Source organism: Cavia porcellus, unplaced genomic scaffold (genome assembly GCF_034190915.1).
Source record: "Cavia porcellus strain 051 isolate PalLab524CR breed Dunkin Hartley unplaced genomic scaffold, mCavPor4.1 scaffold_8, whole genome shotgun sequence".
NCBI lineage: Eukaryota > Metazoa > Chordata > Mammalia > Rodentia > Caviidae > Cavia > Cavia porcellus.
The window spans coordinates 3,825,965-3,838,074 of NW_026947491.1; the positions used below are offsets into that span (position 1 = coordinate 3,825,965).

Sequence of the window (12,110 nt, forward strand, 5' to 3'; positions counted from 1 at the left end):
TGTCGCTGTAGGGTGATCCGTTATTTTAGTTAGGACTTCAGGGAAGAGCAGAAGCTACTAAATATTTTACTCAACCCTCTAATTTCACCTGGCATCCTGTTGCTTTTTGTGGGAAAGAAGAGACACTGTGAAAAGCTTATCAATTATACAATGCACCAATTTCTATGAATTTGTAAGTATAAATGCATACATAAGACACAATAACAACAAAGCACTGTAGAACAAAAGGGCTTAATATGCATCCTAATAATATAAAGAACTGGATCCAGAAACAATAACCAAAAAAATGAAACTGGCTATGAATGGGAAAAGTGATCAAACGGAAGCTGGGGCTGGGTAGGGGCTGGTTGGGTGGTTAGGTAGGTGGGTAATTGGGTGGTTGAAACACAGTCTTGCTATGTTACCCAGGCTGGTCTCCACCTCTTGGTCTCAAGAGATCCTGCCACCTCAGCCTCCTGAATAGCTAGGATTAGGAGTGAGCCACTGCATCGCCTTGGGGAGGACCACCTGGAGGACTCTCCTTGAAAGAAGAGCAATTATCTCCATGTTAGCTAAACCTGGCCCTATTTCCATTATTGATCTGTACAGAGCTGGCTAGAACTTTTCCTTGTCCCTTCAACTGGCTTTAAGCAATGCAAATTTATCTGGCTTAGGTGCTGATATGCAGCCTTCAAAGGGAGGTGACAGGCAGTGTTTCCCTACCCCCGTAGCTCCCCCTCGAAAAGCCAGGCAGGAGGGAGAGCCAGGCTCCGTGCTGTGGGCTGGGATGGAGCCTCACGGGAAGAGGCTCTGCCTTCCCAGGGCAGAAGAGATTACAACAGCAGAGTTGAAGCTGTGACCCCAAAATATTAGAAGCTACCTCACTGTGTCCTGCAGATTACTCTTGTACACCCCTTTCTCCGCACATCATAGAGATGGTCTCAGGCTTCCCATCCAGCCCAGCTCAAGTGCTGGCTCGTGTGCTTCCTGCCATTCTCACAGCCACTTGGCCCTGAGCCATTCCCCTTGCTGAGAATTAATAAAACCTGAGTTCGGCCCTGGGTCGGGGCCTCTGTTCCCGTGAACCCTCATCTGGGCTGGATGCAGGACCCCTCGGCCTGCCATGTGTCTTAGTGTCTTTTTTCTCACCATGGGCTGCACTGGAGGTAGTAGATTGGGATTCACTCACCAAGATTCTGTTATCTTTTCCATGGGATTGCAAATATAAACTTCCCAGACTAAGACAGGGACCAGATGGGCTCTCCATACCCCATGGTTTAGAAATTGTTTCTAATCAAGAATATAAATTGCTGAAAACAAAGCCATACTGTGGAGTAATCTTTCAGTTTCTCAAAAAAATTTTTTTCTCTAAAATTTCTTGCAACTTTAGTGATTTCTCCAAGTCTGACCTGCCCCTGGCAGCAGCTGTAAACTGCAATCCACCTTGCTGCCCCGTTGCCGGGGACATTGACCCTTTACAGACTGACACTGACCATCTTGCTGATAGCTCTGAGCACAGCCTCCCCAGGTGACACTGCACTCGCTACACCGATGCCCTGACACCCTCGATCAGAAACACTGAACGAGAAATTAAAGGCCTTCTCAAGCACTAGCACCCATAGCAGCACAGGAGCCAAGGACACCCATCCCAACTCTGGAGAAAGAACAATCACTGGGTCTTAAACATCTACCGACCACCGCAAGAGACAGCCTGAGGGCGGCTGGCTCCACTTGGCCGTGTCTTTTTCAGTCTGTGACTATGACAAAAACTAAGTACCCAGAGCGCAGAGGTGCTGCAGACGACTCAAAAACAAGACTGAACAATCAAGGCTCTCTTGTTACACAAGTTCTGCATGACATCGCCTGACACTATGGAGAACACTGAATCCAGAAACTGCTGTGTTAATTTTGCAGTACTGAGCATTAAACCCAGGGCCTCAAACCAAGCTACCCTCCCAGGTTCTTCTATTTTTTTTTGAAACATACTAAGCTGCCCAGGTGGGATCAGAACTTGCAACCCTCTTGCCTCAACTTGCCGGAGGGCTGGTATTCTGAGCATAAGCCACCATGCCCAGCTCCACACCCAGTGATCTAACTGTACTTGAATTTTGGAAAGTGCCAACAAGTAAAATTTTAAACAGAATTGAAGCAATTATAAATAACAAATTTGTATCTGAATTAACAAATAATGATGGTTTCATGGATAATTAAGCATATTTTGATGGGCCTAGACTAACAAAATCTAGTAACTCTACTCTAGACATACTGCATATTTACTTAACAGCTAACGCTTATTTAAAATAGTTTTAATTTTAAAAAAGAAAGCGAATCCAAGGAGAAGACTACATGCAGAGAAGTATTCTGGGCTCACAATTCCTTTTCTAGGTAACATGACAATGTCAATTCTCTACTTTCGATGAATCTGACAAAAGAGGAAAACATTGGGTCAAAATTTTAAAATAGGCTTATCATTAAACTAGAACTTCAAAACAACAGGGTGCTTCATATCCAAACCTTTGAAAAACACATATTAATAAAACTGCAAGTTTCCAATATGATTCAGCACTTCCTTTAAGACAAGCAGTAAGTATTAATTACAAGCAGTAAGAAGCAGTGGAGATTAACTGAGTGTTTTAAAAATCTTCACTGTGTGTAAGTACAAATATAACTAACTGGAAATTTTCTTCACGGCCTCCAAATTAAAATAAAAACCACTACACTTGTGTAGTAAGAGATGCTCCTCTGTCTGCTTCGGTCTCTTTCATTTAGGAGAGAAAAGCTGCCTTGTGGGAAAAGCTCCTTTTGATGGTTTTCAGAATTCAAAGAACATAGACCTTCGAACTGATTTCAAGTCTATTTATTAATGCATTTCAAGTTTCAAAAAACCTTACATCTTTGCACAATACTTTATTTTTTGCAATTTTTAGTAAAAATTTCCAAAGTGAACAAAAGATACTGTATAAAACACAGTGGACATTAAACTGACAGTAGTATTAGATCTCATTTGTCTTGGTCTTTTCATTTTTACCACATCTTGATTTGCAGTGGAAAGAGTTCAGTGCACGCATCTTTTCAGAAAACATTTAACTTAAGACTCAAAATAAAATAAGGCAGTGTATACCTGCCAAAACCCTACAACAGGATAACGTTACGAGCAAAAAATGTACATGTTCCGAAGTCTACCACGCTCAAGAAGTTACTAAGAACTCTTGCAGAGTAAAAGTCACCATTGTAGAAAGGCAAACCCACTTCCAACCTTTGCACAGTCCAAAAACAAAGGCATTGAAATGATTTAAAAGCAATTTCTTACATTTCTATCTACTTGTTTGTTTAGAATTATTTATAGTCTATCTGGGGATTCATGTACAAAATTTGTCTCTAAATCATGTACAAAAAGCTGTATTTTGAAAAAGTCACCACATACTGTACAAGTTTACAAGGAAGAGATCCCATTATTTTCTCTAGCATTTTTGGCCTTGCTGGCTTGCGTCACATTATGAGAATGATTGTGTAAACCTTATACTCTTAAGAAAAAAGGAAAATATCCAAAACACAGAAATCATTTCAACTTCCTCTAAATTTGCCTCTTATACGAAGCCAGGAAAATCATAGCTGTTTACTTCTAATTTAAGTAATGTAGCTGGAAAACAGAAGCAATAAATATGTCACAAGCTTAAACTGTTTTGTAATGCCCCCTTCCATTTCCTGCATAGCAATAAGCCTGTTAATATTTTGCTTTCTCTTTCTTTAAAAAAGCCAATTATTTACATCTGCTTAAAAAATAAACTTGGAATGGGACATTGTGCTGTTTCACCTTCACTGTGGTTAAAATATTTAAGGGCAAATAATGTCAGATGCCTATCTACAACCTAACTACTGGTGGAGCAGGTCACTCATTCTTAGTGGTTACCGATGATCAGTGAGGATTTGGGGGAAAACTGCTCAAATCTCTGATAACAACACAGCATTTCTTTTCCACAACAGACAGAAACAAAATTAGCATATTTTAGATATATGGAAAACACAAATAAGTGAGCTACAAATAAAAAGAATCACCTCATTGACATAATTCCTACCAAAACATGAATAAAATGTCACCTATCGATTCAAAAAGTGGAACTGGATCAGAAAGCTGAAACTATGAAGCAGAAACCCGACATTTCCGCAGAGCCCCTGTGCCCCTGGGCGCGGCCCCTCACGCACACAGCAGACACTGGACAGAGGGAGATGACCTAAGAGCCAACTGTCCTTAGGAAAAGGAACATTGCTTCTCACTCCGGAACTGCCTGTGTAAAGCGTTACAGAAACCTGGACCACTGACCACCACCATCCTTGGTTATCCTGAGTATGTCAATTAAACAGCAATTTTTCATTAAGAGCGGAGAAATTTTATAATACAAAGACACATCTGTATTGCGATTTCTGTTTACCATCGCACACAGGAACACGGTGCTGTGGGAAACGCAGTCTGCACGGAACACGGCACGCACGCTGGCAGGAGACGTCTCTGGTGCTGGGGTGGCCGAGCCTCCGCGCCCTGACTGGCAGTTGAAAAAAATATATAGATTTCAATTTAGACAAAAGTTTATCCAGAGTCACATCGGACCGCAAGTGAAGAAAACGCAGCAACAAAGAACAGGGAGCAGAGCACACAGCGGGGTTCCAGGACTCTGTGCCGTCAGGTTAAAAAACATCTGTCCCTAAGAAAACCCAGCCCTCCCCAGCCCACCCCAAGCTGGACTTCTCGGGCTGTCTAGGGCCCGCCAGGCCGCCTGGTCTGAGGACACGCTCTCCGGCCACCTTTGTCTTCAACTGTGGTCTGTGAAGGTCTAATCTGGAGCTGATGACGGAACAGGTTTCTCTTTGGAGTGAAGTTTCCCGCGGTAGGCACTAGGAAGAACCAAGGCAAAGCTGCGCTAGCGTCTCAGGTGCCCCATCTGGTAGCTCTCCCGGGGCCGCTGGCGCTGTGGCTGCTGCATGGGCTGGGGCGGCCTCCTCCGCTTTAAAGTGCCTGCCAGGGAAAGAGAAGCCGCCAGTTACGCACCCTCCCCACTGTTGGTGGTCCCAGAGAGCTGGCTCGAGGCCTCCACACCAAGCTGGCCACCCCTCCAGCCACTGTTCACCTGTGTTTTGAGACAGGGACTTACTAACCTGCCACAGTGCCTAGTCTGCACTCATTTTTGCAGTCCTCCTGCCTTGGCCTCCCAGAGGCCTGGAACTATAGACAAGGGCCACCACGCCCCATCCACTGTGAACTTTGCCATCTTTAAAAGCAAAGCTGCTCTTTTACCAAGAAAGATTACAGATCAGCAATGTCCAAAATGGACATATACCTCAAGACTTTCTGATAACTGCTGGGTGTAATGATGCCTGCCTGCAATCCCAGCATTCAGGAGGCTGAGGCAGGAGGAACACCATGAGTTTGGAGACTAGCCTGAACTACATAGTGAGAGTCTGTGTCAAAAAAATAATTCTGGTAACCATAAAAAACATAAAAACAGTTAAAATAATTTTTATATTTATTTCATTTAACGCAATATAGTCCAAATATTACCAATGTCAACATGGGCTCAATATTAAAATTAACACTGAAATCTATTTTTCTTTTTTTTTTTTTTTTTGTACCGGAGATCAAACTCACAACCGCATGCTTACAAGGCAGGCGCTTATGCCACTGAGCTAAATCCCCGGGCCCAAATTTTTCATTATTATAGTGAATTTTCAAAGCTTGGTACACAGTCATAGTACGCATGGCAGCCACACCAGGGACAGAGAAACCTAGATGAGCATCAGAGACTCCAAAGTCCGCCATGGGGAGACCTTGTTCCGAGCCAAATCACTGCCACAGAGAGACTGAATTCCCAGGAAGGCTTAGCTCTTCCCTCAAGGCTCCGCACAGGATTGCTAGTTTTAAAGGTACTTAAAATTGAAATCAAGGGGCCAGGGATTTAGCTCAGTGAGTGGCATAAGCACCCACCTGGCAAGCGCTAGATCATGAGTTCGATCCCCAGTACCAAAAACAAAACAAATCAATACACACGTAAATATTTGTTTCACTAATGTGGGAGACCAAACTCAGTCAAGGTATCAAAAAAGTACACTGTGACACTCGGAAATCTCTTTAAGTCACGTTAAGTTCCAGAACGCTAACACTGTGGATTTAAGAAAAGCAGCATCAAAACCTGATTTCCTATGACTGTATGAAACACTGCCTGGCGCAGCATCCGGTCCTCCTTCCTCCCCGGGGGAACAGGCAGAGACAAGGGTGGGACTCGAGGAGCTGCAGGAAGGCCCTGAGAAGCAGAAGGCCCCTCTCATGACTGCGAGGGACAGGCATCCAGAGGGCAGCACAAGGCCATGCTATCTTTGAGGCAGGAGAACAAAACAGATGAGGCCTAAATAATCCTGAGCAGCTGTTTCCTCCCCTGCACTCCTCCAAGGGCCAAAGCAAAACCAGAGAGGACCTTGGCCTAAAGCCGCACCTTCCAGAGGGTAGATGGGAAGACACGCTGAGCAGCTGCTTGCAGTTGGGGCAGAGACCCCAGCAGCTCGGGCAGACCAGGGTCCACATCCTCCAGGGCAGCCTGGGGAAGTAGCCGCCCGATCCCCGTCCCCGTCCCTGTGCCCACCAGCAAGAGCTTCAAGAGCATGAATGCTAGAAAGAGTAGATGAAGCACAACCATTAAATACAAAAACCCATCACTGAGGAGCAGCTCAACTACCAAAATAAAAACAAGGAAGGCGAGATTATGAAACAAAAGCAAAAAAACCAAGCAGAAACTAAAGCGTCCAGTTCCAAGTCTTTCTGGACACTCAAGACTAGCACCAACCCAGTGTCATTTGCTGGAGCTGACTGACAGAAAGCACTAAATCTCAGCCACATCCCTGGTGCTGGTAATCCCGGGACATAGGACCATGTGCCATAGCACCCCCGGAAAATCCCAGCTGCCAGGGCCGGGGAGCACACGCTGTGCCTGGCTTCCTTACCTGGGAGTGGTTTGGGAGGAGGCAGCTTTGGGTTGCTGCTGGGCGTGTGGACGCTGCACACCTTGATGAAGCCGGCCATCAGCATGATTAGCGCGATGCCCATGAGCAGCACGGCCCACCAGTGCGCCTGCGGACAGACAGACAGAGCCCTGCTGAGTGGCTCAGGAAACAGGCTGCGCATATATATTCTTCTCTTAACTATCAAAAAGTGACCCATTCATCCTTCCCATAATGTTTGTCACCCACACATCATAAACACCTGTGCAACAGGGCCACCTGCACACGGTCCACTCGGTACTTTCTGGCTGACATATTTCCTTGGTGTTTTATTTCTCATGCTTACTGAGTGTATTTTGTTTTTATGTTCCCTGTGGCTTAGAAGGTATGTCACTTGCTTAAAATTCTACTAGTGGACAGACTGTGAAAATATTCTTTAACCTGTATTATTTTCTTATTATCAAAGTTAAGACTGGGACTCCCACTTTCCCTGGTTTTGGGGACAGCCTTGCTGCATAGCTCAGGCTAGCCTTGCACTCACTACTGCATGTAGTTTACGGGTTACAAGTGTGCACCACCACGCTGGAAGGACCCTCTTTTTAGAGCCTCCTTTCCTTCGCTGTTTTGTCTATTTTGCAGGGGAGAAGGGTGGCTGGGAGTGCAAACCAGATTCTTGCACCCAGGAGGTATGTGTTGTACTGCTGAGCAACACCTCTGGCTCCTGTCTTCACCTGCATCACCAGGAATCGAGCCCCGACTACTGCTAGGAAATTATTCTTACACGTCTCAACTCCTTATTTTTCTTATATATTTTTCTTTTCTCTTATTAATTCATTTATAGGTTAAATGCCTTTTAATAAAAAAATGGAACCATATAAACAATGAAGTTGACCCAGTCTAAGGAGGAAGCAAAAATTTCACTTAATCCATATCAAAACAATCAACTGGCCAAACAAAAAAAAAAATTTTTAAATTACTGTTAGTATATTCTCATTAATAGGAAAATGATGACTTCCATTCTTAATAAATTCCACTATGCAACTGCAAATATTCAAAGCATTTTAAAATAGCATGTACTAATAAACACTTTTTAACCAAAACATTTATAGCTTTAAAACTGAATTTTCACGTTGGCTTAATATAGATTGTTACAACACATACACAGTTACTGCTAATTATTTCTGGCAAAACTTTCATTGAAAAAAATTGTCTATGATTTGGAGTCTAAAAACAATCAGTTACTGCCCCGTCTATACTGTTTACCCAGCAACAATGATGCAAACATTAAATGCCTGTGGTGAAGCCCCAGAGCCATGCACCTGTGTCTAAACCCCTCTCTGCAGGTGCAGTGCGCCAGCTCCTGAGGGCCTGGCGAGGCCTCACCCTGAACAGTGGACCCACAGTGACCCAGCACTGTCACCACTCAGCCCTCCACACCCCACAAACTCTGCCCTCTGTTCCATTCTGTGGGCCTCAGAGCCGCCACACCACAGGCTGCGCGAGCTGCTGCTCCAGGCAACCTCTGACCCTGAGGAAGCCTGCAGGGCAGTCATCCAGAAGGGGAGTCTCCCTATTACAGGAACATGACCAGTTCTCCTCCCTGCATCCTATCGGGCAACCCGAGTCTCGTTCATCTCTGATTAAGATGTTATCTGCCAAACTTCGTCAGACATTCCTTTCTTCTTCGGTCATCAATGAGTACTTCACAGAGACGTGAACTTGAAACCATGTAAATATCCTGTTCTTCATCAAACACCTTAGTTATCTGCGTACATACACACATATGCCTGCTGTACACGGTGGGCAAAGGCATCGTGTTGTTGGACGCATCCCCTTACTTCCTGGAGCACCCCCACACACTCAAATCTCAGGGGTACCCTGCTCCACCTGTAGCCCATCCCTGGACCCATTTCCCCCTGAGCCCCAGGTCCTCTCGGTCCAACCCTGCCCCCACTGTGCAGACCCTCCCTGCTGGGTCCACACCCCGCACCTCCCAGCCTCCTAGCCTTCCTCTCTGCACTCTGCTCCCCTCTCTGCTGTACGGCACTGGGCACTGGACATGGGTCTGGGCAGGCTTTCTGGCCAGATACTCCAGCACTTCAGTGCACCCACACAGGCTTCTTGGATGTGGCAGAAAGTTGCATCGCAGTGCCATCTCCCCTCTCCACTTCCTGGCCACCACCCTGTGAGCAGATGGCCTCTGCCCAGGCCCTTCTCTACCACACTGCGACTACCCCCGACACTTTCAAGCCATCCTGTGGGCACCATCTCGGCCCAAAGAAAGTGAGAGACATCACTCTGCTTTGCCTCGTCTAACACCTTCAGGGCAAAGGCTGGAGAACAGGCAAGGAGTAGAGAAGGGAAGAAGAAACATAGGCATGGTTTCCCCTCCACTGAGGCTCCTCCAAAGCTTCACACAATCCTCAGACTGGCGCTGTGTTTGGGTGAGACCCACGGCCATCCTTCTCTTTATTTTGATTCTGCAACCCAGGATCAGGGCCTCGTGTCCGTCCCCTTCCTGCCCAGAACCACAGGGACTACACACGGGCGGTGACAAGGCCTCGCTGCTCAGGCCCGGACTGAGAAAGAAGCCACGAAGCTCAGTGTTCATGTGCAATCCATTTTCACTGCTGCTAACTCACTCAGTGGACAAGGTGTTGACATGAACATGTCAAGTGGACATGAACAGGGCTGGCCTTCAACTGCAAATACCAGGCTCACAAACTGTTTTTTAAAAGTCACTTCCTGCCTCCTACCAAGACAGCTACAGACCAGAGCAGGTGGCAGAGAACAGCACAGAAGGCCCTGGGCAGTGCAGGGCATGCAGCCCCCAGCCCCTCTCCAATGCCTCAGCTATTCTGTTAACTTCTGGAAGCTCCCAAACTTACACTGGGAAGGCAGCATCACAGGTCACACGGTCCAGTCCCCACAGGCTCTCAGGCAATAGCCAGTGCTGGGACAGGAGAGGCCAGGGTCACTGTGCAATGCTGTCCTCCCTTCCCGGTGCACAGCCATCCTTCTGATGGCCAACTGTGCCACAAGGATTTGGAGCACAGAGCAGGCCAGGCCACCCCTGTACTAGAACTCGTCCTTGAACTCTTCCACCAGAGTGGTCCAAAATCCAACAGCAAGTAAGAAATAAAAGCAAACTCAATCACATGACACAGTGCAGTCGGGTACGTGTGATGGGATGCCCCTCACGCTCCTCTTCTGCGTCCACTCGCCCAGTGGCACAGTCAGTCTCCGAAGTGTCCACAGTGGCTTCACACAGGGAAGACTGCCACAGGAGTGCAAAGAGGGCTCACTTCCCAACACACTAGGTTAGAACAATCAACTTTTCCAAAGAAAACAGCAAGCGTGTCTTTCTGGTTTGTCAATCTCAAGCCCCTCTACCTCATCATCTCTACCCAATACCCCTGGACTCCACTTTCCGGCCTCCCTGTCCAGGAGGGCAGAACGCAAGCCCTGCCTGTGTACACCCCATGTCCACCCTGGTACCTCATCAAAGCAACTACACAGCACCAGCTGGCTCTCCTGCTGTCCATGAAAACAGCACCCCAAACTGAAAATATGTTTCCCTGTGCCTGCGTTTCCATCTGAAATGGGACTGTAAATTCCCCGCCTGTGTCCCTCCATCCTAGCCCAGCACACACACAGGACAAAGCAAAACAAAGCTGTGAAACCAGTTATCATGGGTGAGTCATGTTTCCAAACAGTGACCTCAACTAGCTAATGGCCCATTTATTATTTCTAGTTTGCCTACCCTAGACAAATAATGTGACCCAGATCTTACAAAAGAGTCTATAAAAACTGCTTCTGTTACCGCAGTTGCTAGTTTTTCAGTACCCACACGGCAAAAATAGAGAACAGTGTAAGCAGCATGGCAGTGAGAGAAAAAGGATAAAGAAACAGCTCAGACTGAACTGTGGCTGAAACCTTGTTAAAAATGAAGATCAAAAGGATCTAGTCTCGGCCCAGTGTGGACCTGGGCAATTTAGCAAGACTTGGTCAAAATAGTATTTTTTAAAAGGCTGGGGATATAGTTCATGGGACAACATTTATTTGCCTAGCACAGGCAAGGTCCTTGGTTTGAGCCCCAGTACTGAGGGCGTGGGGTTGTCCGAGTCCAGATCAACATTTACTAATATATGGCATTAAAGCACTCAAAAGCTTTCAGGACCTGGTCTTCCTCAAATTTTTCTGGGTACCTACATATGTCAGAAGCCCCAAACTTGCAGTATTTTAGCGGCAATGGCAGTAATCTTTCAAGAATTTAGTGTCTCGGGAATGGAACATGGATAGATAACAGCAAGAAAAATTAACACAATGGTGTAAGTACGGTCAACTGTGAGTTAGTTTTTAATACTGTTCTCTTTAAAAAGAACTAGCAGCATGAGCTAAATGTTTTGTCTTTTACATACTATAACATGAAGGCTACACTCCACTAATCTAATGAATACGAGTACGTGTTATCTCCTAAAAGGCCACAAGCAGGCGAGCAGGTGTGCTGATACTCATCTGTGACCCTGACATATCCGGGAGGCTGAGGGAGGAGGATTGTGATTTGAGGCCTAGCTTGGGCAATTTAGCAAATTAGCAAGACCCACTCTCAACATAAAAGAAAAAAAGAGAAATCACAACTTGTCTACCTGTTGGTCTCAAACAAAGGAGAATTGTCACTCTACGGGTAAATGTTTAACGAATGTCATCCGTGTGCTAGGCTCCTCCCTGTCCCAGAGACCAGGGTATTAAGGGACACCAGAGATACAGGGGCAGGGGCACAGAAAGCTTTCTTTCTACCCATCCCTCCCCCCTCACTAAAGCACTCCAATCTGGACTTGGCCGAGACCCGCTGCTCCTGGCCTCCAACCCCCGTACCACGAGTGGTCTGTGCAGCGGGAAGCAGCTGCCTACTTGCAGCGAGGGCTGAGCAACTGGTACACAGCACTGTTGGAGGGGAAGAGGCAGACGCTGAGGCTTCGCAGTTGACATGCATAATTTTTATTCTTTTCTGTATAAACTGTGGCACGAAAGGAGTCTGCTCCCTCCATCTAGCAAGTATGTGCCACGCCTTCCCACAGGGAGGGCCACAACGATGCATCTCTGATGTGCTTCCAGAAGTACTAGGTGACAGATTTTACCTGGCA

The 12,110-nt window shown here is 46.3% G+C and overlaps 1 protein-coding gene across 5 annotated transcripts in view; it reads right to left on the reverse strand.

The window, feature by feature from the left end:
• Nucleotides 1–2,821: 2,821 nt before the first annotated feature.
• Adam10 (ADAM metallopeptidase domain 10) overlaps nucleotides 2,822–12,110 on the reverse strand; it is a 120,295-nt gene continuing 111,006 nt past the window's right edge. For all 5 annotated transcript variants that reach the window (XM_063254092.1, XM_063254090.1, XM_063254091.1 and 2 more), the window contains 2 exons: nucleotides 6,967–7,093; nucleotides 2,822–4,990 (listed from right to left, as the gene is read on the reverse strand). In XM_063254092.1, coding sequence (XP_063110162.1) covers nucleotides 4,896–4,990; nucleotides 6,967–7,093 — 222 coding nt within the window. In that variant the 3' untranslated portion in view covers nucleotides 2,822–4,895. The remainder of the gene's footprint in view (nucleotides 4,991–6,966; nucleotides 7,094–12,110) is intronic.